This window comes from Oryctolagus cuniculus, chromosome X, assembly GCF_964237555.1.
Source record: "Oryctolagus cuniculus chromosome X, mOryCun1.1, whole genome shotgun sequence".
Lineage (NCBI taxonomy): Eukaryota > Metazoa > Chordata > Mammalia > Lagomorpha > Leporidae > Oryctolagus > Oryctolagus cuniculus.
Window position 1 is genome coordinate 35,073,794 of NC_091453.1, and position 27,664 is coordinate 35,101,457.

Here is a 27,664-nt window from a genome sequence, read left to right on the forward strand (position 1 = left end):
TAAATATACAAGTGAGTGGACTGAAAACATGGCCAGAGATTTGGTACTTCCAGGGAGAATAGGAATCCTGCTAAGCTTTGAAGTGGGGTGGGGGGGCTGCTCCTTGCTCTTCCCCCTACATTTTTTTTGTAGTGGACAGAAAATAGGCAGGATGGCATAGAAGTTAAGGACATAAGGTTTGAAGTCACAAAGCTTAGGTCCAAATCCTGGCTTTCCTACTGAGTGGTTATTTTTCCTTGTTCTGGTTACTTCTTCTTCCTCAGTCTCAGTTTCCTTATTTGTTACTATAGTCATTCACAGACTTAAGACTGCTAATTGCAACTTTCCTAACATAAGGACATCTACATTAGTTTCCCACATACCCCTTGAATGCCTCCTCCACTGGGTGTAGAGTGGCATCTACACAGTAAGTACATATATACAGAGGTATCTAAATGACATACTTAGCAAAGTCTAAGTGAATTATACTTATTAATGAAATAGTTCTAAATAGGTTTCTTAATGACCTCTATCTACATTTCTGTGCCAGATGGTTTCTGCTTCCATTCTATCATTTCCTTGTTTGGAAGGTGACTTTTTTTTTTTAACACATGAAAAGCTGTGTGATTCTCTACTATTTCCCTTACCTTACGAATTTCTCCTTGTTGGACAGTCTTAATGACATTGATCCATTCTTCCATGTCTTTTCGGTTTGGTGCTGCCAGGGTGACTTTTCGTTGTGGTGTGATAACCTAGACAAAAAGCCACATTATTAGCTGATTCCCACTCCATACTTTTCCCCCCAGAGTCTGTGAACTCTCTTAGGAAGCAGACAGATAGATCTACTAACCACAAACAAAGCCTCTTCTTGAAAATAAGGTACTAGCTCCCAGGGTCACTTTCAGTCTTTACCCACCCAAAATAATAGCAATGATAATAGCAATAACGTGTGGGGAGCAACTCGGACTATACTGTTACTGGAATTAAGACTTATTCTATGCATCTGCTCTCCCACAATGTGGCGCTGGGAGAGAAGAAAACAGCTTCTGCACAGCTGCCTCCAGTTCAGCCAATAAACTGTAGGATTTGCTCCTGATTGGAGGAGAGCAGCGTACTCGGCGTGTGGGCAGCCGAGTTGGGATTGGCGGAGGAGGACTATAAAGGAGGAGAGAGAGACCATGCACCAGGAACATCTAAAGGGAACATCTAAGGGGAACACCTGTGCAGCCCCCGAGAGAGCCGGCCAGCGGTGTGCCGCTCCCCTGCGGAAGTGGGGAATGTGGCAGGGGGAACTGCCCTTCCACGGAGGTGGAAGGGACAGTAGCCAACCCGGGAAGAACCAGCAGCAAACCCGGGAAGGGCCGAGCAGACGAAAGAACAGCGCAGGGTCCTGTGTCGTTCCTCCACGAAGACGGGGAGCGACATAATGGTGCCGTGACTCGGATATGAAGCCTAGGCAGGGCTTAGTGTCGTTCCTCCACGAAGAGGGGGAGCGACAATAACGGACACTTTAATGATGCTGTTTATGCTCCAGGAATTAGTCTAAAACACTTTATAAATGCTACTTCTTTCAATCTTCATTTCAACCCCATGAGATGGGCATTGTTATTTTTCCCATTTCATAGTCAGGAAAACCAAGGCAGAGAGAATTAAATGACTTGCTCAGCATCACCCAGCAGGAAAAAAGCTAAGCCTGAATTGAAATTCATATGCATTGGTTCCAGAACTCAGGCTCTTAAATACAAAGCCATGCACCATCTATTACTCAAGTGAGGTTGCCAGAAAATCCTTCTTGCTTACTGTGACTCTGTCTAATTGAAGTGGTAAAAGTGTATATGCTTCACTAAGGTGTGACTCTTTCTGTTTGGAGGGAGAGTGATATGTTTAACAATCAAGTTTCTTTCTTTATTATGGGAAAGGACAGCCTGAAGAAGGGACAGCTGTCTCTCTTGGTCCTGCTTAGGGCAAGGACCCAGGAATGAACAAGAAAACCATGCTGAGAGGCTAGCAGACATCAATCCTCGGTAGGACTTGGTCATTTCCTAGAGGGCAGAAGAGAGCATAGAATGCTATAGCATCAGACATTGTTGTAATGGCCTGATTTGCTTCTATTACCAGCCCTCAAACTCTTGGAACTAGAGCTAACCACACCAATAAATAATTGGTTTCTCCTTTTGCCTGTAGCACACAGCATGAGTCTGTGGTAGATGAGAGTAAGATAATGTTGAAATTATGGTAACTGCCACGTCTTTTTAAGATTTATTTATTTATTTGAAAGTCAAAGTTAGAGAGAGAGAGAATATCTTCCATTTGCTGGTTCACTCTCCAAATGGTTACAAAAGACACGGCTGGGCCAAGACAAAATCAGGAACCAGCAGCTTCATCTGGGTCTCCCTCGTGGGTGGCAGGGGCCCAAGTACCTGGGCCATCCTCCGCTGCTTTTCCCAGGCCATTAGCAGGGAGTGGATCGAAAGTGGAGCAGGCAGGAAATGAGCTGGCACCTATTGGGATGCCAGCATCACAGGCAGAGGTTTTACCTGCTATGCCACAACACCAGCCACCTCTTTGGTCTAAACCCAATGTTGGGTGCAGTGTCTCTGCAATTTAATTAGGTAAGGAGATAGTCTAGCTGTGGGGAGCAACTGGGAGCAACTCGGACTAGACTAAGTTACTGGAATTAAGACTTATTCTATGCATCTGCTCTCCCACAATATGGCACTGGGAGAGGAGGAAACAGCTTCTACACAGCTGCCTCCAGTTCAACCAATAAACTGTAGGACCTGCTCCTGATTGGAGGAGAGCAGCGTACTCGGCGTGTGGGTAGCAGAGTTGGGATTGGTGGAAAAGGACTATAAAGGAGGAGAGAGACAACATGCACCAGGAACATCTATCTGAAGGAACACCTGTGCAGCCCCTGAGAGAGCCGGCCGGCGGTGTGCCGCTCCCCCGCGGAAGTGGGGAAAGTGGCCAGGGGGAACCGCCCTTCCACGGAGGTGGAAGGGACGGTAGCCAACCCGGGAAGAACCAGCAGCAAACCCGGGGAGGGCCGAGCAGACAAAAGAACAGCGCAGGGTCCTGTGTTGTTCCTCCACGAAGACGGGGAGCGACATCTAGCCATTTGGATTTTTTTGTAGAATAGAGACCAGAAATATTAGCCTATAGGTTCATCACTCAAAGGTTCAATTTTTAGGGATCTGTCAACAGAATGCTCTGTTTTGCCCTGGGTCAGTATAATTTAATGAAAAAGAAATGAAAGAAAGCTAGATCTCCTCCTTAGATCCAGCTGCTCTACTTTCAAAGGAGAATGAGACATGAACCAGCCACAAAAGTAAGGTATTTGGCCTGTAGCTCTTTAGTCTGCTAAATACAATCCTCTACTTCTCTGAAGAGAAACCCAAATCTCCACCACTGAGACTGAGACAAATCTGGGTGGAGGTAGGTCAGAGAATTCCTGATAATTTTCTAGTCTTGATGCACTGGAATGACCAAATTCATATGACATTTCAGCTACAACAAGGATCTGAATACTACTCTAGATAATCTTCTGCTTTTTTGAGGTACTCTCACTAGTAATCACAGCATGGGGTTAGATTTCACTTGAATTTAGATACTTATCTATTTCATCAAATTATCCTGATATTTTCTATAACATATTGGCAGTCTCTAGAAAGCCCCCCAGGTATATTCTTCTGAATAACTTTCACCAGCAGGACTGGTTTTCTAATAGTCACATACCCTTGCCCCTGGAATCAGCTTAGCTTTGTACCAGGCTGTATCACTTTCTCCCACAATAATAGGCTAGTAGAAAATGTTTTCACAAATAGTCATATTTTAAGATCAAAGAAGACTTGGAAAACCTGAACACCAAAGAGTCAACAAGTGCACATGGCAACCCTTCTTCCCAGCTAGCCTCCACCCTTGCCCAGTCAGTCATTCCAAATATTACTTACACAAAAGCTGTGGCAAAGGTTTCTACAACTGCTTTCGGCTAAGGTTACTTGAGACAGATCAATTGTTTCAAAGTGCGCAAACTGGAAAGATATAAGAGGGAGGCGGACATGGAACCATCTAGTTAATGAGGCAAAAAGACTTTAAAAGACAAATACAGAGACACATACACAAATACCTCGACAGGCATTCATGATTTTTGTTGATATGCCATGTGACAAATCAAAAAAACTAAACCAAAACACAACTTCTTCCAAAACTATTATGTAGATTTAAAGGAAGGTTTGGGTTGGTCAGTTCAGAAGGATTAAAATATAAAGATTTATGCAGGAGATGATAAGAGGATGTGGGCTAGGGCCCTAGTGGAGCAAATAGTTACCCCTGTTGGGTGGTCAGTTTTGACCATGTTGCTAGTTGCATGTAGTTTAAGGCATGCATCTCCTTACACATTGGCTGTCGTAGACACTACTCACCCAGCAGCAGGAAATCGGTACTACAGATACTGACAGGAATACTTTCATCAGGATGCAACTTGTGCAGTTAAAACAGGGCTCCATGTTCATAAGGGCCCCGACTTTGGTCTAATAACCTGCTGTTGCCATCTTGAAATTGTTAATAATTTTATCTTTGAGCTTGTGTTTTATAAGTGAAATATAATGGGATAATGAATCATGCATACGAGCAGAGGAAATACATGCAATACACATGTTCACCCTGTGTCTTGTTGCATGATGCCCCTGAGTATAGATTCCAGTGGACCTATGATACATGGGTGTTCAGCAAGACTCATAAGAAGTACAAGGTAAGTGTGTTACATACATGGTTGAATAAGTGGGGAAACTGGCAGCCCCCAAAAGCTATGTTTTCTGTTGGAACCAGAAGGTGCTTCAAACACAGAATAAAAGTAAATTATGTAGTTAGTTCTGAGAGCAGATGCTAACTGGGTAATCTGTGAGAGAGGAGGAAAACAGGAAGTGAAAAGAGAGAAACGGGTCTCTCATTTGGGCCAAAAGGACACAATGAAGCAAGAGTTGAAGATTTCAATTTATACTCGATGTTTGCCAACATGTCTTTACCTATTGACCCATCTCCCCATGCAGACATTTCCTGACACTCACCAGCTGACACAATTGACAAGACTGAGTTGATACATTACCGCTGGATGGTGTGCAAAGTAGAGCTTTTGTCCTTGAATCAGAAAATATCTAAGTTTCCATCTCTTGAGGGAGTTACAATTCTTCAGCAAAGGTCCTTCCTTCAGTATTTTCTAAAAGACAAAAGTATAGTATTGATTAATTATGTCAACTTGCAAAATCATATCACTTGTTCCGTCAGATGGGAAGATTATATATCTAAAAGACTGAATCTCAGTTACATACCTGAGAGCGACCTGAAGACCAGACATAGATAACAGAGATGAAGGCCTGAAGACCAGGCTCTCAGATAACATAATCAGAATGATGCCTGTTTCAAGTTCTACCAAGACAATGCCCATTGATCCATATACCCTGCCATTGCGTATACAAGCCAAATCCCAATAATCTTCTCTCTGTCTCATAATATTAAACTGGTCACTTTTCATGCACAAGTTTTAAGTACAGGGCTGTCTATTCAATGCTCATAGAAGGATAATTGTTAACTATAAAATCATAAGACCTAGTAGAGAGTGTAGAGAAATGGAGAGCCCAAGCCTAGCTGGTACTTAGTTCTAGGCAGCCATGTATGAATTCTGACTAGTGTGCAGCTTGTTCCATTTTTCAAGACAGGCTGAAAATCTAGGTGTCTTTATGTGTATATAAACTTTTATAATTTTGAAATTATAATTAGTTAACAACTAATTAAAAATTAAAAACTTACTAGTGCCTAAAAATATGCATGCAGACCAAGGCTGACTTACAGGCAACCAGTTTGTAACTTCTGAATTATAGCTACTGCCATGTCAGAGGAGATGGTAGTGTGTGACTTCAGAGTTTGTGTGTTAGGAGTCTGGACATGTGAGATATATCACCACATTGAGAATGGACAAAATGTTGATGTGATTTCTGTATAGCAGGGAGAAAGGTTAGAATCTATAATAAGATTTCTTACATTGTAAACACAGGCTACTTGTCATCAACTATGAACTTGGACAAATAACCAAATCTGGGTCTCACAGAAGGTGAAGGGACTGTAGTCTTTTTTGTTCTCAACCCTATTCCCCTTCATAACAACGTACCTACTAACCCAATTCCTACTAAATAAATTATTGTTTCTTTAAAAACCCAATAAACAGCCCCCTAAAGTCAGCATGAAGAAACAGAAGCTTAAGAAATTAATCAATGGGTTACATCCTGTCAATAAAATATGTGCATGCAAAATAACATTTACTTGCTTGGGGCTTCTAGATGGAACAAGGACTAAGAAGAACATTGGAAGAAACAAGCAAACACATTCTGTAAAAGAGACATTGGAGGCAGAGCCGTTGTCTATCACCAAGAGAGCTTGCACAGTGATTTCCAGTTTCTGGTCTTTTGTAGATAACATCCCATGGTCCCATCAGCACAACCAGACTGAGTGTCACCTCTAATGCTCAAAAGGCAAATCTGAGGTTTGAGCATTTTCTGCTACTTTGTTCAAGGAGCCATAATTACAAAATGCTGGTGGACTCGGTGCTTCCTCTCGCTGTGACAAGGAAACTAGGAGTGCCTGCTTAATTAGTTTGTATGTGAATGCATACCCCACCCCAGCTAGACCTTTGTCTGAAAGGCAAGACCACAGATAGCTAGGAATAAAAGGGTGTTCTATGAACAGTTCTGAATGCTCAGCTCAATTCTCGAACTGTTAATGAGCTTCTCTCCAAGAGGCAAATGGTAATCCTTATTTTTCTAAAGATCTAACAATCTATGATGGACAAGAGGGGAGTTCTCTGTGTTTTTTTTTTTAAGTGACTGTCCAAGATTGACTAGAAGAGAAAATAGACTTCAAAAGCATACAACACTTTGCAATACAGTGCTTTTACATTTATTATTGAATCATTCCTGTGGTCCTCTGAAATAGGTAGTGAAGCCATCTTCTAACTCAATTATTTCACATGAAAGACATTCTTTTTTTTCTTTACTTTTATTTAGTAAATATAAATTTCCAAAGTACAGTTTATGGATTACATTGGCTCCCCCTCCCCATAATTTCCCTCCCACTCGCACCCCTCCCATCTCCTGCTCCCTCTCCCATTCCATTCACATCAAGATTCATTTTCTATTATCTTTATATACAGAAGATCGATTCAGTATATATTAAGTAAAGATTTCATCAGTTTGCACCCACACAGAAACACAAAGTGTAAAAATACTGTTTCAGTACTAGTTATAGCATTACTTCACATTGGACAACACATTAAGGACAGATCCCACATGAAAAGTACATAGTGACTCCTGTTGTTCACGTAACAATTTGACACTCTTGTTTATGGTGTCAGTAATCTCCCTAGGCTCTAGTCATGAGTTGCCAAGGCTATGGAAGCCTTTTGTGTTCGCCGACTTCGATCTTATTCCGAGAGGGTCATAGTCAAAGTGGAAGTTCTCTCCTCCCTTCAGAGAAAGGTACCTCCTTCTTTGATGGCCCCATTCTATGAAAGACATTCTGAACTTAGTTTAAGGGGCTTGACCCCCGCCACGACATTATCAAGGAACTTGAAAATTTCTCTCTCAAATAAGACTCTCCATGTTTTTTCTGTACTTCCAAAAATATTGCATTATCTTGGAGCTAAAATATTTCTCAAAGAAGGTACCTTTGATGTCATTCTGAAAGGCAATGGAGAATGAGACTCCATCTAGGGTATCTTGTTATGTGGCCATTTTTACAGGCTCATGGCTGTTTCATAAAATGGTACACACCTGCAATCGTCTTGGGGCAATCTTTCACATTCCTGTGGGAATGTCTGTGATGCTGCAGATAGTGTGAAGTTATGAAAGGTTGTAGAATCCTAGTACGTACTGAAATACCGTGTTTCTCCTGATGCTTCTTAAATCAGAACACATGCAGGCAGGTCTCCTAGTCCTTCCTGCCAGATCTATCCAACACTAAAACCCAAACAACACTGTGGTCTCTATGCACTGTTACTCCCAAGGATGGCTGTATTGTAGTGACAATGAGTTATGGTTCTAGGGAGTCTATTGTCTTGAGTTCAATCACTGCAAAGGTCATTTAACTTCATTCAAATCCAAGAATGTGTGATTGTAAAGCACACGTATTTCAAGTCCTATGTAAAATATTCACACGGAATATCTGCCCAAACTATGGCAGACCCTGGAGAGAAGCCCAGAGCTTTGGAAAACCCCCATTTGGTTTCATTTTGGATTCTTTTTGATAAGCCAGTCCCCAATTCCATTACTCCTAGAAACTCCTACACCTTGGCACAGGCAGCCTCTCACCCTGATGCTCTACAATTCAGGGTGCATAAATTAATTACATAGAGTGAGAGTCAGCATTTCCTTTATTTCATACTTATAAAATACATTCTATAAGATATCTCAAAAAGTTCTCAACTCAACTTCCTATATATAATTATAACTATATACATAATTATATATATATATATATATAAAATACTCTACCTGTAGCTTAATTGGGAAAAGGCAAGCACGACTGCTTCTGTGACATTTCCATGTTCCTCCCAGGTCCCCAAAGCTTCTACTATCTGCTGTGTGTGTTTTCCTGTGACTTAGTGGATGTTTTGATGCACGTGGCTTTGGGGAATCCTTTATCCTCTCTTGGCAATAGGATCCCCAGTTGACAAGCCAAACTGAAATCCAACCCCCATCCAATCGAAGAGTAGGCAAGCAGCATGATGTGCATCACTACCTGTTTTCAGCTGGGTACTCTTCTGCTTTAACTTCTCATGCTGCTCTTGAGGGAGGCTGGATCAAGTTGGGGGATGATCACTCCCTAAGTGAGAACTGGACTCCCATTATGCACACAGCTGGGGATTTCTGTTTGGGGCTCTTTCAGTCCCCAAACCTGGAACATCTATTCTCTTTGCTTTGGAGGTGGGAGTGATGGAAGAAAGCCGTTTCCTAACACAGGCCTGCCAAAGTTGATTCAGAGTAACAATGTTTGATTTGGTTACAGTACAACTCTGGGTGCTTTAGACTTTAAGAAAGGCCAAATCCACGGCTTCACTACAAATTTTATATTCCCCAAGGTCCTCTGGACATGGCAGGAGGCAGACAGACTGGCTCTGAAACTTACTTGCTGTGTGACCTTGGGCCAATCACTTAACCTCTCTGAGCCTCAATTTCCTTGTCTCATAAGAAGAGGGTACCCCAGATGCCTGCCACTCTGTGACTTCCTTGATCTTTGTTGTGGAGGTAGGAGCTCATGCCATAGCTAGGATCCTCCCTATATAGCTGACTAAGGGCTAACCCAAAAGGAAGAGTAATAGAGTGACCAACTGTTCTTGTTTTCCCTGGAGTCTCAGCACTAAAACCTGGAGAGTCATAGGGTAACCAAGACTGCTGGTTAGCCTATCAGTGAGAATCCAGATCTTTCTACTGCCTTATCTCCTTTAGTGCCCAGAGCTATGGTCCTGTGAAGGCAGTGGAGAAGTTGAGGCTTGGAGAGGCTAAGTAACTATTTCCAAGTCAGAATGAGGAGTAGAGCTGAGGTTTGAACCTTGATCTCTTGGACTTCACTGCTTTCCCCACCCCCAGCACCAAACATCTACATTGTGATATGACTTGGGTGTCAGATCTAACTAACGGGTGATTTTGGTTCACATCTTTTGCTCCCCTTAGAGGCTGCCATTTTGCCCAGCAGGAAAAGCCATGGGCTGCAAGTGTCTGCAGATTTCCTTCTGGTTTAGCTGAATTTCTTTCTATATGCTTTTTTCTTTTTATAAAATAGACACATAATTGCAGAAATGTGTAGGGTACAATGTGAAATTTTGAGAGGTGTATACATTGTGTAATGATTGGATGGAGGTAATTAGCACATTTATCACCTCAAACATCATTCTTTTGTGGTGAAACATTAAAAATCCTCTCCTAGCTATTTTGAAATATGCAATGCATTAGAGTTAACCGTAGTCAGTCACCCTTCTGTGCTACAGAAAGCACTTATTCCTTCTTTCCGACTATAGTCTTAGACCCATTGACCAACCTCTTTCCATCCCCACTTCTCTACCCTCCCTAGCTTCAAGTAACCACTATTACATGTTCTATGTGTATGCATCTCTGTACTTTTTATTCTCTGTGTGTGATTTCCTTATAATAAGCCATCCAGATTTCAAAGCCTAATTACTCCTTCCCTGCCATGCTGCAATATAACTGTACCATCATTGCTGGTAAAGAAGCACGACATAGTCACTTGTGCATGTGCCATTGGCAGGCATCCTCTTGCCTTAATGCAGCTACTCCTACGCTGGACCCAAAGGGAAATTCTTCTTTGACCTGGATGGCTTCTAGTAATGAAATAAAATAATAATAACCTGGCCATAGAACTAGTACACAAAAGTATCCCACAAGGTTCTTACTGGGAAAGACTGAGAGCACTGCTCTTACTGTTGCTTCCCCATCCCAGGGACCACTTTCCACAGCTTGCTCAGTTGCTTTACCTTAAGACCCACTGCTGCCCTTTTCACAGTTTTGTACTTTCATTTATTTCTCTGTTGAAACACCATCCAGTTCTGCAGCCTTTTTCTGCTTCTCCCTGCAGGAAAACATCTGGTAAAATTACAACCTCTTCCACTCATCTCTAGCCAGGCTGTGTTTAAGGGATTAAGGCTGCTCGACTTTTAAATGTCTCCTAACTACAGTAATCAAACTCGAAAACCCACTGGCCAGGGCTTACAGAAAGGCTGTTATCATCTAGATCTTGCGCTGCTTGCTCATCTTTTGATTGCCTATGCTGAAGAGGGGATCAGAAAAATACAAATGCACTAAGGGAGAGGAAAGAGAGAGGGGAAGGAAAAGATCAGTGATATTACAACTTAATATGACAGCCCAGGAAGGGGGAGGAGGAAGAGGAGTAGAAAATAAATATGAATAGGATGTGCCTGTTACCTGGAGGGGTTGCTGGGGTGTGGCGTTAAACATTAATAGACTTGTAGATGACAAGAGATGCCCAGAATTCCCACTAGTCCTGTAACCTCTGAGCTACCACTTCCTCAGCTGTAATATTGGGCCCTCATCAATGTGTGCAGCGTCCTCATTGGAGTTGCTGGGGAGAAGGCATCAGTGACTACAATGGGAAGAGAAAGTTGATCAGCTATGATCTGGGAGAGAGCTAGTTTTGAATCCCACAAGATATAAACAATGGAAAAATTGTTCTGGGTTGGGGGAAGGACTGCCTTTGTAATGGAAGCAAGGCCTCAAAAACAGGGCGTACAAGGCAGACATTTAGTGCAGTAGCTAAGATGCCACTTGGGGACACCCAAACCCCATATGATGTGCAGCCTGGGAGGCAGCAGTGATGGCCGAAGTACTTGGGTCCCTGCCACTCACATGGGAGACCCAGATAGAGTTCCCAGATCTTTACTTCTGCCTGTCCAGCCTCAGCTGTTGGGGGCATTTAGAGAGGGAATCAGTAGATGAAAGATCTCTCTCTAAAGAAATAAATAAATGTAAAAGTAAGGCGTCAGGAAGGGAAAGAACAGGAAAGAGTCCAGGATGAGACAAACTCATCAATACTAATATGCTCACACCAAAACTGAAGCACAGGGAAATAGCAAGACACAGCTATATTCTGTCTGCCATTTCGTACATATGATAAAAAGTAGGGGCCAGTGCTGTGGCGTAGCAGGTAAAGCTGCCGCCTTCTGTGCCGGCATCCCATGTGGCCGCTGGTTTGAGTTCCAGCTGCTCCACTTCAAATCCAGCTCTGTGCTATGGCCTGAGAAAGCAGTAGAAGATGGCCCAAGTCCTTGGGCCCCTGCACCTACATGGGACACCTGGGAGAGGCTCCTGGCTCCTGGCTTGGGATCAGCCCAGCTCTGGCTGTTGCAGCCACCTGGGGAGTGAACCAGAGCGTGGAAGACCTCTCTCTCTCTCTGCCTCTGCCTCTCTGTAACTCTGCCTTTCAAATAAATAAATAAATCTTTAAAAATAAAGTAATGTTCTCATCAGGCTGACATCAATCTACACACCTTTTCTAAAATAGCCTGCAATGCACATTGTACACATTAGTGCTAATACTCAAAATACTGGGCAGGCGCTGTGCCACAGTGGATTAACGCTCTGGCCTGAAGTGCCAGCATCCCACATGGCGCCGGTTCGAGACCCGGCTGCTCCACTTCCAATCCAGCTCTCTGCTATGGCCTGGGAAAGCAGTAGAAGATGGTCCAGCTCCTTGGGCCCCTGCACCCACATGGGAGATGTGGAAGAAGCTCCTGGCTCCTGGCTTCAGATAGGCACAGCACCGGCCGTTGCGGCCGATTGGGGAGTGAACCATCAAAAGGAAGACTTCTCTCTCTCTCTCTCTGTCTCTCTCTCTCTGCCTCTCCTCTCTCTGTGTAACTCTGACTTTCAAATAAATAAATAAATCTTTAAAAAAAAACAATACTGCGAGGTAGTTATTCTCACCCTCATACTAAAGATAATGTACGGAAGCCGAGGACAGACAACCGGCTTCTTCAAGATCAAACACAATTACAAAAAAGGATGACTTTGGGTTCAAGTCTGATTCTAAAGCATAGACACATTCCTACCCATTTTCCCATACACAGGGTCTTTCTCTCTTAGAAAATGAGGGTTGGTGGGGGCTGGTACTGTGGTGTAGTGGATAAAGCTGCCACCTGCAGTGCCGGCATCACGTATGGATGCCAGTTCCAGTCCTGGCTGCTACTCTTCCGATCCAGCTCTCTGCTATGATCTGGGAAAGCAGTGGGAGATAGCTCAAGTCCTTGGGCCCCTGCATCCACGTGGGAGACCTGGAAGAAGCTCCTGGCTCCTGGCTTCAGATCAGCGCAGCTCTGGCCGTTGCAGCCAATTGGGGAGTGAACCAGCAGATGGAAGACCCCCCACCCTTGTCTCTGTGTGTAACTCTGACTTTCAAATAAATGAATAAATCTTAAAAAAAAGAAAATGAGGGTTGGTTTGAGGTGAGATAGGGTGGATAGTTTGCAATACCAAAGGAGGTTGGAATGATCTCATTTGTGAGTTTTCATAGATGTATTTGTAGGTGGGCAGCAATATCGCCCCTAGAACAGACTTAATGGACTCTGAAGTTTGGATATTAGCAGTCACCTGCTGTGTGAGCAAATCATATCACTTCCCCAAACCGCCATCCCCTAGCTAAGAACTGTGGGTAAACACACATTTAGTACTTGATTCATCAAGGGAAATTGAGACATAACAGAAAATACAACTATTAATATCACTCGGTCTGTTACCATAAAGTTGCCTCTTATCAAATTTGAGACTGCATTCATAGCCTCTAGGCTCAGGAATAGAATTATTTCAAAACTGAGCAGGTCAAGGAGGCAAACCTTAGCATAAAACTCTCTTGGTAAATAACAAATATGTGTCATAGCTGAATTATGTCTGACAGGTACAGTGCTCCCAGCATCACAACTTATCCATGGTAGGCACCGGATGAATATTTATAAAGTGAAATTGAATGAAGAAAAACACACCAGTGGAGGACAATGAGAAAAGGTGTTCTCAAATGTTTGGAAATCCACTGCCTATGAACTGGTTCCTAAAAGCCAGTTGCTATTGTAGGAAACACATTAAAATTCTTATATACCCAACAGGCAAAAACCCATTTCATGCCATAAAAAATGGTATAGATTTTGGACTCAGATAAACCTGGATTTGAAAGTCTGTTACTATACTAAGTGTGTGTCCTTGGGCAAGTCATTTAACTTACAAACCTCAGCATTTTTATCTGTAAAAACATATATAATGAGATTCCACTCTCAATAAAGATGGAAATAATACACAAAAGTGCCTAATGTAAGGTGGAAATGCAATCCATATCTCTTCTTGCCTTTTGTGGATGTGGTAGTCAGGTTTTTGGAATCCTAAATTGAAAACCAGGGCTTGTTGAGTGTGAGTGTATATGTGGTTGCTAAAAGGTATTGGGGACTCAGTTTAAAATCTGTGTTGTGTCCCAAATTCTAGAGCACGATTTATATGTTAATAAAGTAAACTTAGCCAGTCTTTACTACTGGAGTTACAGCACTTTTGATTTTTGTGAATAAGTCCATGTAAGCAGAGACTCTCTCCCCATAAGCAGCACATCGAGGACCACAGGGAAAGGAAGCAGACTATAACTACAAAACAACTTTAAGTCTGTCAAAGAATTTATGTCTGCTGTCCGTATAAAGATACTCATAGTGCTGTGACTTATGAGCTCCCCAGAAAACAAAAACAACAGCAGAAGAACTTCAGAAGAATTTCTGATTATAGGTATGAAGATTTAAGGTAAGTTGAAAGAAATGTTCTATTTAAGCATGGAATAAAAGCGAGTATTACAAGTGTTGATTATGATAGTTGGGATTAGTGAATGTAAGCATTTGTATCTGTAAATGTAGAACACAAACATTTCAAATGTAATGCTCTCTAATGCTTGTCTTAAAAGAGTGAGGCAATTTTTGAAGGCCCAAAAGCATGATTGAGTCAAAAACATCCTTTTCTAATGTATTCTATTAGCTACTACGGTGGGCAACATAGCTTCAAGAGCTGATATAACCTGCCATAACTAAGGCACCACCATCTATGTATTGTACTCATAGTGTATCATAATTCCTGCCCATTTACCTAGGAGAAAGTCACTAACTTTTTCCCCTTGCCCATGGCTATATTGGATGACTATATACTTATCCACTTCCAAATAGCTCTTCTTCCTTTATTAAAAGTTCCTCCTAATCATTTTACCTTTGGTGTAGAAGAAGGAAATAGTCATTCCACTCAGTTCTCAATTTTGTCAGAAGCTAAAGACCTGCTATACCAACATGAGACCAGTGGAAAACCAAGAGCACTTTTAAGGCAAAGAATTGAGTATAGAGTAAGCGAACATAGCCCATGCCAATGAACTTTCTCTGCTTATTGTAGAGATACTACCTATAAGGGAACTCCCTCTCTCTCTTCAGTCCCCACGGGCAGAAGTTCTACCCCGCTGTTCCTGAAGACCTGATGAGGCTCTTTTCAAGGCCCACAATTCACTGAACTATTTTGATCTAGTGAAATGTGAGCGGAAAACCTGACAAATCTTAACTAAATGTGAAAGGTCTTTCTGACCTCGAAATGTGGGAAGTGCACAGACTTCAAAAAATTTCATGGAAAGCATATTTCATGGGAAAAAATTGTACATGGACTGCAAATTCTTTTGCACCGAAATAAAATTATCTTTTAATTTTTTCCATGAGCTTTTCGAAGTATCCTCATACTACATCCTCATGCAAGGGCTCAGAGGTGGAATCAATTCAGTCTACGTCAGTTTCCTAATTGAGTCCCACATATACATGTCTTTCAAATAGCATGTACAGAGGCAAGAGAACATGTTGCCTGATGACTTGAAATTATGGTGGGTACACGGATATTTGGATGGGAGACAGTGGTTCTGCAGTGGGTGGATAGCACAATGAGCGAAGGGGCAGAGGCAAAACTGTCGGTGAAAGGACTTCGGGAAGGCAATGCTCAGTGTGTAAGACCTTGTACTGCACGGACAAAAGTTCCAAGCACACATTTTCTATGACGCTTAATATGTTTTATGCACTCTTCCAGATTTTTCACTTCCACATCCCACAGAGGCAATTGAGGAAACAGGTTATCATTTTCATAACTCATTGCCTCAATAGATGCACTTAGAGTGCTTTTCCTTTCCCAAATTGGAAGTGCAATAATGTGTCATATTTTCTTAGCAGTATCTATTTCTACGAATGCCACAATGTGTTACAGACCATGTTCATTTTGTATTATCACCACTTACATGGTTTTTTCAAAATGTGTGGGTAGATATATATTAGCCTAGGTGTGAACTTTTTGGTAAATTGATATAAATAAATAAAAATGATCAAAATGATGCCATTTTCCTGGGCCAAAATGCTTTCAGGGTTTCACTGATACCATGCAATAAAAGACCTTGAGAAAGTCCATAGATACATTATTTATTCCACTGTTGAGTTCTGTATTTTAGTGCAACCCACAGCCCTAAAAGACGCTTTTGAATCAGAATGCCTAATTACTTGCCTCAAAGTAACTGTCACAAGGCTATTTCTTCACATAACAGACAACCTAGAGTTGCTAAGAGCGAAGAAACATGTGAAGTGTACATTTTTCAAGTCTCAAGAAGGGTATTCTGCTGAAATTGGGTTCTTTGCCTGAGTCTACAACCTAATGTCATCTATTTTCTGAATGAAATTCGAAGTCACTCGGGCATATATAACCATATTTAAGTGAAACCATAAGACACGTTCTAAAAGCCAAACACAAATATGTTTTGATTAGTTATGCCACAACTGGGATCTGATTATTACAAAATCCTCAACAAACAGCCCTATGAAACTTGTTGATTATAGTTTAACAATAGTGCTGTAAAACTCTGTGCTTAGCTTAATGTAGGTTCCCCAGTTACCGAGAGAAAGAAAAATTTCAGGACAAAAACACCCAGGGAAAGTTACGCTTCTAAGCTCCCTCAGGTTGTTGGCAGAGTTCAGTTCCCAGCAGTGGCAAGACTGAGATTTCAGTTTCCTGCTTGAGGCCATGTTTAGCACCTGCCGGTTACCCACAGTTCCCTGCTACCATGGGCTTCTCTAACACAGCCATTTATTTCATGTCTTTATTTATTTATTTATTTATTTATTTATTGACAGGCAGAGTGGACAGTGAGAGAGAGAGACACAAAGAAAGGTCTTCCTTTTTGCCGTTGGTTCACCCTCCAATGGCTGCTGCGGCCGGCGCATCTCGCTGATCCAAAGGCAGGAGCCAGGTGCTTCTCCTGGTCTCCCATGGGGTGCAGGGCCCAAGTACTTGGGCCATCCTCCACTGCACTCCCTGGCCACAGCAGAGAGCTGGCCTGGAAGAGGGGCAACCGGGACAGAATCTGGCACCCTGACCGGGACTAGAACTCGGTGTGCCGACGCTGCAAGGTGGAGGATTAGCCTAGTGAGCCACAGCGCCTGGCCTCATGTCTTCTTATTCATACAAAGACCAGTGAATGGGACTTTGTCTAGCTCATATGCTAGCAACACAGTGTTATATAGCTATACATGGGGTCTTCAAAAGTTCATGAAAAATGTGTATTATGAAAAAGCTATGTATGGGTGTCAAAATCATTGCACCAAGATGAACTTATCTTTTAAAGGCACTTTCCATTAACTTTTTGAAGTGCCCTTGTACAGTAACATTATCACAGGAGTGATATTCCATAACCTTTGGTGTAGTCTGTTGGGTGCAAGTTTAAATCCTCCATTTCCACCGTGACATCCCTACAGCAGAAAATTAAAACCTTTTTACATAAGAGGCTATTTTAAGTATAGATTGTATATATGTTGTTTAGGTACAGACAGACACAGAGCGAACCAAGACATTATTTTAATACACAAAATAGAGAAATTATGCCCTACATATAAAATAAAATACATCAGTCATACGATAAAATAAAATATGCAAAAGTGTGCGTTATGGTGCGGTGAGTTAAGCCGCTGTGTGGGAGGCCCACATCCCATATCACAGTGCTGGTTCCAGTCCCAGCTACTCTGCATTTATGATCCAGCTCCTTGCTAATGCACCTAGGAGGCAGCAAATGATGGTCCTAGTACATGGATTTCTGCCAATTGCGTGGGATACCCAGCTGGAGTTCTGGGGGCCTGGATTAGCTCTACCAGTGGTGGCCATTTGGGAAGATACTCTCTCTCTCTCTCTCTCTCTCTCTCTCTCTCTCATCACTTTTGCTTTCGAATAAGTAAATAAATCTTTTAAAAAATAAAATCTACAAAGATGCTATTATTCTGCTTAATTTTTTAAATTTTAAAATAATTATAGACTCGCAGGAAAGAAGTGCACAGAGAAGTCTCATGCAACTCTTCTCTCAATTCTCCCAACATTAATATCTAGAATAACTAGAGTATGATATCAAAAGCAGGAGGTCAACACTGGTCCAATCCACAGAGCTTATTCAGGTTTTACAAGTGAAATGTGTACTCACTGTGTGCACATGTGGTTGTGTGTGGATGCATGCACATGGGTGAAGCACAACGAAATTTTATCACATGTGTATCTTTGATTAGCCATCACCCACAATCAAGATATGGCGTTGTATCATGACAAGGGTCCCTCATGCTACCCTGTTATAGTTACACTCATTCCTTTTGCTCCCTCCCATCCCTAACCTCTGGCAACCTCAAATCTGTTCTTCATCTCCATAATTTACTATTTCACAATTGTTACAGAAATGGAATCAATCCATATGAATCTTTCTGAGCCTGACATTTTGCACTCAGTATAATTCCCTTGGGGGTTTATCAACGTCGTTGTGTTGCTAAGCAGTACTGCACAGTCTGTATACAAAATTGTTAGTTTAACCATTCACCCATTGAAGGACGTTTGAGTGGTTTCTAGGGTTTGTCCATAATGAATCAAGCTGCTAGTTATATTTGTGTACATATTTCTATATTAAAATAAGTTCTCATTTCCCTGAAATACATGCTCCAAAGTGCAATTGCTGGCTGGTGTTATAAATCCATTTTTAATATTTAAAATAAACTGCCAAGCTATTTTTCAGAGTGACTGGATCATTTTATGCTCCATCCGCAATAGATGAATGATACAGTTTCCCTACATCTTCTCCAGCATTTGGTGCTCTCACTACTTTTATATTTTAGTCAGTCTAATAGGTGTCTAGTGATGGCTTGTTACCATCTTAATTTGCACTTCCCTAATGGATAATGATGTTAAATGTCTCTTCATGTGCTATTTGCCATCTGTATATCTCCTTTGGATGAAATGTCTGTGTGTGTCTTTTGCCCATTTTGTCACTGAATTTTTAAAAATGCTTTATTTATCTACTTTTATATACTTGATAGGCAGAGACACTGACAGACAGAGATAGAACTAGACAGACAGAGGTCTTCCACGTGCACCTGGCCTGCAACAGCCAAGCCAAAATCAGAAACCTGGAGCTCCATCTGAGTCTCCCAGATGGGTGGCAGGGGCCCAATTATCTGGGCCATCACCTGCTGCTCCAGAGGATGCACATTAGCAGGAAGCTAGAACTGGAATCAGAGCCAGGACTCAAATGTAGGCATTCACATATAGGATTCAAGCATCCCGAGCACTACCTCAACCACTGTGCTGAACATCCACCCCATATTTCTTGTTTTTTAAATGCTGAGTTTTTAGAATTCTTTATAGATTTTACATACAACTTCTTTGTTGGATGTATGCTTTGAAAACATTTTCTCCCAAACTCTAATTTGTCCTTTCATCCTTTCAACAGGGTCCTTTCCAGAGCAACACTTCAATTTTGATAAGGTCCAATTGGACAATTTTTACTTTTATGAGTCATGCTTTCAGGAACATATCATGATGTACTGGTACATAACACTTTTGGAGAAATGTTCCATATGAAGTTCTTTCTGCTGCCTTTCATGCTTTTGGAAGCTTTTATGTACATGTGCGCATGTATGTGTGTAAGTGTACCTAGACATTTGTTTGTGTGTATACTGCTTGGCCTAACTAGAAGGACTCGAGCATCTTGCCTGTGCCTATTTACTAAGGCATATGTACTACAATGGTTTACAGAGCCATAGCTCCTAGGGCTGAATATAATAATATAGAATATATTATCTAGCAGCAGTTTATTTGTTGTCCCTGATGTGAGCAAGGGAGAAATCATTCAAAAAAATTACAATTCTTCTTCAAATTATATTGCCCTCTGAAAATGGATATGCAAGTATACACAATGTTCTATAAGTCTGTGAAAGTTGTACCTTGAAAAGTGCAAGAGATCTTCAGAAATTTTACAGATAATGCATGTTATCAAAAAACTATGGAGGCTGGTGCTGTGGCACAGCAGGTTAAAGCCCTGGCCTGGCTCCTGGCTTCGGATCGGCGCAGCTCCGGCCATTGCATCCATCTGGGGAGTGAACCAGTGGATGGAAGACCTCTCTCTCTGTCTCTACGTCTCTCTGTAACTCTGTCTTTCAAATAAATAAAATAAATCTCAAAAAAAACTATGCATGAATTCCAAGAATTTTTTGCACCAAAGTAAACTTATCTTTTCATTCCATTTTCCCATGAACTTTTTGGTCTTCACATATGTGATCATATACAAGCAAAAAATTCTAAAATCAAAAATTGTTTATTAAAAAACTAGAAATAGACTTGCCATATGATCCAGTAATCCCATTTCTGAGTACATACACAAAAGACATGAACATGTTGTAGCAAAGAGATCCTTGCACCATCATGTTTATAGCAGCATTGTTCACAATAGCCAAAATATGTAATCAACCCAAGTGTCCACCATCAGATGAATGAATAAAGAAAAATATGGAATATTATTCAACCATAAAAAAAGTTCTATCATTCACATCAAAATGCCTGGTACTGGAGAACATCATGCTAAGTGGAATAAATGAGACACAGAAAGACAAATACTGCATGTTCTTCTTTATGTTTGGGAACTACAAGAAAAAAATCTAAGATCTAAAACAAAAAAAAAAAGAGAGAAAGAAATGCCTGTGTGTGTCAGTTTGGCTACAAATACAGCATTTTCTCAAAGTGTTTTGAGTGTTTCTCAAAAAAAATTGTTAACAAGTATATAGTACTATAGTTTTACTCATTTTGTGACTAAAAAATTTACTTCATATGAGTGAAGTTGAATGTCTTTTTATTTGATTATTATTTAAAGCTCTTGCATAATTTCCTGCCAGACTGTAGTCTTATTACCTTTTTATTTGTTGAACTCTCTATTAAGTGGAGCATTATGCCTTTGACAATAATGTAAATTAAGACATGTTATCTCAAAAATAAACAAAATTTTAAAAATTTAAAAGTATTCTTTAACCTCTAGAAGAAGCAATATATACTTTCATAGCAATTGAGACCCAAGGCCATTGTACAACAAATGCTTGGCACACCCACTTTTGTAAGACACTGAAATTAATCAAAATTCAGTAAACTGGAATTCACAGAAGAATACTGGTTTAGGCATTCCATGCCAGGGCAGATTCTGAGTTTACATTGCTAAGCACTGAATAGTTGTCCTTATCAGCCAAGTCTTTTTTTTTAAGCACTTATTTATTTATTTATTTGAAAAGCAGAGTGAAAAGAGAGAGAGGGAAGAGACACAGAGAGAACAAGATGTTTCACTCACTAGTTTATTCCCCAAATGGCTTCAACAGCCAGGGCTGGGCCAGGATGAAGTCAGGAGTTAGGAACTCTATCCGAGTCTCTCAGATGGGTGGTAGAGGATAAAGAACGTGGGCCAGCTTCCGCTGTTTTCCCAGGAGCATTAGAAGGGAGCTCAATAGGAAGTTGAGTAGCTGGGACTCAGAACGGTGCTCTGATACTGGACACCTGCAGTGCCTTAACCTTCAGCACTGCAATGCCCACCCCATCAGCCAACTCTTAGAACCCAAGTTGACTTAAAGTCAGCCTAGATTTCTGGCATCTTATCGTGGTTTGTACCTCTGTTTGACCAATTCTTATTATTTGCACAATAATCCTTTGTGTTCACGGCAGGTAGAGAGCTCAAGTGACTTGCTTGGATTTCCAGTGGGAAATTCTTTCAGGAATCAGAAGGCTGGGGGCAGTAACCCAGCTTCACTCTTTCTCCCCCATATATATATATATATATATAATATTTATTCATGTATGTATGTATATATGATGTATATATAATGTATATATCTTATATATATGAGATAATATACATATATAATATTTATATTTATATAATATTTTTCCCAGAAATCCTTCTGGATAAAAATAATGCTTTCTACCAAAGCAGTGACTTAAAGGTGATCTGAAAATAGCTTAAGTACTGAACAAACTATCTCCACACCAATCCAGCTCCAGATAAATATGTTGCAAAGTTTATTTGGGATCCTTGAGCAAAAACATCAGCAAACAGCCTTTGACCCTTTGTTAAATGAAAAATAAATAGATCTCCAGCCACCTGGACAACTCAAATTCAAGAACCGTTTTTGTGATATTTCCAAACACTGGAAGAGAAATTAGGCATCTGGCCCAGGCTATATACTTTTGAGGGGGTGTGGGGCAGGGGAGCTTCTTAACCATTTACCAAACCTCCTTTCTCTCTTTATGTTTTTCCAACCCATCCCTGATACCTCCATCTTTCAGGCACTGGCCCCAATACCTTTTCCTAGATCCCAAATGGCTGATCTGAAATTGAACTTTTTAATCTTCTGGGAGTTCCTCCAAAGAATTCTAGTTTGAACTGCTTCTTTCTGTAGTCAGCACAGTCTGCTTAGGGACATCTGGGGGTGGCAAGTACTTTCTAAACAAATTACTCCAGTAATCCTTCTGAGAATGGCCCTCACAACACTTAAAAAATACAATGCTAGACTCCTACACGGAAACACTAACTTACACTGGTAGGAAGAGAAACATATACATCAGCAGGGGCAAATCTATATGTATGTGCATAAGTATGCAGAGTGCCATAAATGAACTCACTAGTGCCCAGAGGGGGTGAGATAGGGAGTGGTGAGCTTCAAAATAGAGCCTTTTGTTCTTCTGAGACTCTGTAAAATTGGCATAGGTACCAAGAGTTCAAAATGAGTGTTGGATGACCAGCATCCCTTAATAGTTGTGATTCAGAAGATCAGACACCTACTATGAACCACAATCAAAGGTATCCCAACAGCGAACCAACACACATTTCACAAAAGCTGATGTCTGTGGAGCACTGGAACTATTACTTCTACCTAATTGTGTTTTGGTATCCTTTATCCAACCTTTCTCTCCTCACCTACTTTCCCCCTTGGTTCTAGTGTTCCACAGCACAGTGGGGTGACTATAAATCACAATGATGTATTACATCCTGTATGAAGAGCTAGAGGAAAGGAGCAGGCAGGCTCCCAACAGGGTTAAGTAATGGTGAGGAGTCGGGGATGCTGATTTGCAAATTTGCTCAGTTCACACTATATGCATGTGTTGAAATAGTGCACTGTGACCTCATAAGTGGCATAATATTAATATAATACATTATATCATATTAATATAATATATTAACATAAGTATATTAAGCATATTAATCAAAAAATTTAAAAAATATGTATAAAACAAGGTGCGGGTTCCTCCCTGCTCCCTGACCTGGAGCTCTCCCTGTAGGATTCCCTAGGAACATTGGTCATCACTGAGCTGGAGAGATTGTAGGGACCTGTGAAGTGGGGAGAGATGGAGATACGCCTATGCATTCACTCTAAGAAAATAATTGTTGGGATATTAGGATGAACTGAGTGGTCTTTTTAGACCTAGTGAGTCTCGGGGTCTTTTCTGCTAGAGTAGAGGTAGGGTAAGGCTGAGGTCATCGCTGTTAGCCCACAGCCTCAACAGTCCACCACAGTGGTTTAATTTCTCACAAAGAATGCCAGTTCCCTGCTTTTTTGAGGTCAACACTACACAGCCACTTCCGGGTAGGAAGTCAAAGCTCAGGAGTGAGAGTTACATGCTAATCTACACGTTGAACGAAAAACCTAAAGAACTATGTGGCAAGCAAGCGAGTGACCAGAGGGAGGTGCTAGTAACAGCATCTGAAATACTACCCACTGGAAGCTTCATTTCTTCTCCTACGCCTTCCAAGTTTCCAATCCTCAGGCAGAAGCTGGGAAAGGCCTACACAAAGGTGATAAAATAATCAAAGGCCCCATTAATAGCCATCTCACAAAGGAATGGTCTGCTGTGGTGGAAGCCTGGACCAAAGTGGCTAAGACAGAGTCCAAGACTGATACTTAGGAGAGAAAAGGCCAATGATTTTGTTTTTTCCTCCCTGTGTTCAGAATTGGAAAGAAGCCACATGCCAGAGGATGGAAATCCTATGCTGCCTCTGAATAAAGAGCATAGTGGGTCATGCATAGACCCCAGTTCCCAGGATCCCTAGAGAGAAAAGTACTCTTGCCTCAAGAGCTTAGAAAAGCAATGGCTTTTCTCTAGTCCTCCATCTAACAGGAAAAATTCTGCATAGATACAGAATTAGCTCCTATCCTACCTGCTTATAAAATCTCCCTAGGATGGCCTCCACCTGAAAATAGCCCTTTAAAGGACTTAGGTTCATGTTCCCCCTATTTCTTCAAAAGTTGGAATAAAGTTAACACTAGGCTTTGTAAGCTCTCATTCCTTGATCATGGAAGTTCACCACCATCTTTGCTGAAGAAAGTTCATAATCAACCATAACGGTGAAAGTTCATTGTCATCCCTGATGATGGAAGGAAAACCACTCAACTGTTATATTTTTGCTGAAGATCCGTATAAATGAAATTGTTGCCAGTGCTATGTACACTGAGCAGTACACACACACACACACACACACACACAAGTATACTTCAGAAAGTTTGTGGGGGCCGGCTGATGTTGTAGCACAGCAGGTTAACCAGCAACACCAGTATCCCATATCAGAGGGTTCGTTTGAGTCCTGGCTGCTCCATTTCTGACCCAGCTCCCTGCTAATGCACCTGAGAAGGCAGCAGAAGATGGCTCAAGTACGTGGGCCCTTGCACCCATGATGGAGTTCCTGACTGCTGACTTCAGTTTGGCCTCGCCCTGGCTGTTGTGAGTATTTGGGGAGTAAAACCACTAGATGAAATATTTCCCTCTCTCTCTCCCTCTCTCTCCCTCTCAAACACACACACACACACACTCCTTTTCAAAATAAATATTTCTAAAGAGTTTGTGGAAAATAGAATTAAAACTTAAGTTTATTTTGGTACAAAAAAACTTGAAATCCATGCGTTATTTCATGATACATGCTTTCCATGAATTATGAAAAAATTACACCAAAATAAACTCATATTTTTAATTCATTTTACATAAGCTTTTTTTGAAGTACTCTTGTGAGTGTGTGTGTTCATAATAGCTATTAAAGATATTGGTAGCTCAGATGTCAAGAAAGATTGAAATAATTGTCCACTAAAAACTTAGGAAACTCTACAGTTTTTAATATCATGGGAATATCTGCCCCTCGTAATAAAGTGTGGCAAGAGAATTTAGTACAAGAGAAGTCAGAGGCACGTACTAAGTGTTCAAAAATACTTCTTTAATTGAATTCATATCAGTTAGTAAAGGGGATGCATGACTCTGATGTGAAGATACTTATTAAACTTGTATAACTTAAATAAAATTTAAGTAAATTAAGTAAAAATAAAATTAAAAAAACTTAAAGGGATACATTATTAAGAAGTAATGTCAGTCATGCTTATTTCCCCAACTTTTTATTTCTTAAAGTTTTTTTATTTAACTTATTAAGCTACAGTCAGTAACAGGAGGCAAGTATGGGACCCAGGCATTGTGATATGGGAACCTAGTGTTCTAACCAGCATCTTAACTCATAGGGAAATCTGCGTGGGGCACTTGGCCCTTTCTAAAAGGAAGTTGAGGAATAGCAAATGTAGCATTGCTCCAAAACAAAATTAGTGTCTTCCATATTGCAGCAGTGACATGTTTTTTAAAGAAAAGGCACTGAACTAAGCACTTGATGTGTCATTTAAAAATTTTATTTATTTTCGTTTTTTTAAATGTTAGAGACAGAGAGGGAGAAATACAGAGACAGAGATAGAGACAGAGACAGAGAGAGACAGAGAGAAAGAGAGAGAGAGATCAATATTCCATATGCTGGTTTACTCCTCAAATGCCTGCAACAGCCAGGACTGGGCCAGACCAAAGCCAGGAGCCCAGAACCCAAACAGGGACTCCCAAAGAGGGTGGCAGGGACTCAAGTACTTGAAACCTTATGGCAGAGGCCTTTGTCTTTTAATTAAACTGTTTCTAACTGACACTATTAAAGTCGTGGTAGAAGTCTTCCCAAGGTCAAAAGAAGAAAAAGGGAGGCATCTGTCCTGGGAATGAAATGTGGCTGTTATCTGCTTGCCTATGACTGCTTCCACTGTAGTTACTATCTGCTTATATGTAACCACTTCAGGTTCTGTTTGCTAGTACAGAGCAATGGTATAACCCTTGCCAGACAGTATGGCTCAGCATGTGGGTGGGGAAAAAATCACCAGTAACTACCTATGCATGTGCAATATTGAATTAATTTCTATGGCCACCATGTAGCATTAGAATATCCAATCATATGCATGCATGTAGCCATATAATGGAGAGATAGAAGCTGATAACCACTTATAAGAAAGACCCCTCTTTGTTTGGGGCTCAGGCTTTTGAATAAGAAATTCCTTCTGGACCTTATGCCAGCATAAATAATAAAACACTACTTCCTGTTAAAAGGCCTTGGTGTTTTGTCTCTGTACATGAATCCTGCTATACCATCACCTGCTGCCTCCCACTATATGCATTAGCTAGATTCTGGGTGGGAAGCAGAGCCAGGACTCAAATCCATGCACTCTTAAATGGGATGTGGGTGTCCCAAGTAATGTTTAAATCAGCATGCCAAAGGCTGCCCCTTGATACATCATTTAATCCTTAGAACAACTCTACATTGTAGAACATACTAGTCCCATAAAATACACATGGAAAATGGGACTCAGAGCTGGGATTGCAATCTAAATGTGTCTGGCTCTGGAGCCCTCTATGTTACACTGCAACTCCCAATTTTCCTCACACTGGCCTCTCTGTGGACAGAAGAAGACATTAGCATCGCCATTTCATAGATAAAGACATCAAGGCACAGGACAAATGTATTCTGCCAAGGAGTCCAAAACTTGTTTTTCCTTTCCAGCTTTCAGAAAGGAGAAATGGCATACAAAATTAGTCTTCTTCACTTGGTTTTTGTCTTAGAAAAATTCCCATTTCTGAGCTATAAGTCTTAGTAAGATACTATCCAAAAAAAAGGTAGTACATGAGATGATCCAATTTACTCTGAATCATAGTCCTGAGCTGTATCTATTAAAAACATTGGTAGGCTGGCAAAAATCTGTGCTCTCACCTTGTCTCCATACACTTTGCTTGTCTGTAATGAATGATTTCCATCTTGCATTGACGTTGCATTCATTTTAAAGTTATGCAAAGCACTTGACAGAATTTGTAAGCCTTGCAAGTCCCTGTGAGCCTAGAATTTTAAAGTGCTTCCCAGATAGTCCATACTAGAAATATATTTCCTTTCAATTGGATAAAAAAGGCAGTGAGAAGTTAAAGATTTACCTAAAACCACAAAGGCACAGCTAGGAATATAATCAGCCTTATACATCTCAATTCTGGCCCCAAACAACTAGACTGGTATGTTCTTAATCTCCTGAGAATTATAGAGGTGGGACTGTCATTGTGACATAGCAGGTTAAGCCACTGCATGAGATACCCACATCCCATAGCACAATGCCAGTTGGAGTCCTGGATGCTCCGTTTCCCATCCAGCTTCCTGCTAATGAATCCTGGGAGGCAGTACTCAAGTGCTGGGGTCCAGGCCAGTATTGTGTGAGATCAGGATGAATCTCCTGGCTACTGGATTCCAGGGCCTGGCTCAGGCCTGGCTGTTAAAGGCATTTGAGGAGTAAGTCAGCAGGTAGAAGATCTCTCTCTCTCTCTCTCTCTCTCTCTCTCTCTCTCTCTCAAGTAAATAAAAATAAAATAAATCAACTTTAGAAAATAATTGTAGAGGGGCCGGCACCGTAGCTCACTTGGTT

At 41.1% G+C, this 27,664-nt stretch overlaps 1 protein-coding gene across 1 annotated transcript in view; it reads right to left on the reverse strand.

Annotated features, from left to right (window-relative positions):
- DGKK (diacylglycerol kinase kappa) overlaps nt 1-27,664 on the reverse strand; it is a 99,652-nt gene that overhangs the window by 47,009 nt on the left and 24,979 nt on the right. The window contains exons 2-4 of the mRNA XM_070066840.1: nt 5,084-5,194; nt 3,930-4,010; nt 627-731 (exon numbers count right to left, since the gene is read on the reverse strand). Of these exons, the coding sequence (XP_069922941.1) occupies nt 627-731; nt 3,930-4,010; nt 5,084-5,194 (297 nt within the window). The remainder of the gene's footprint in view (nt 1-626; nt 732-3,929; nt 4,011-5,083; nt 5,195-27,664) is intronic.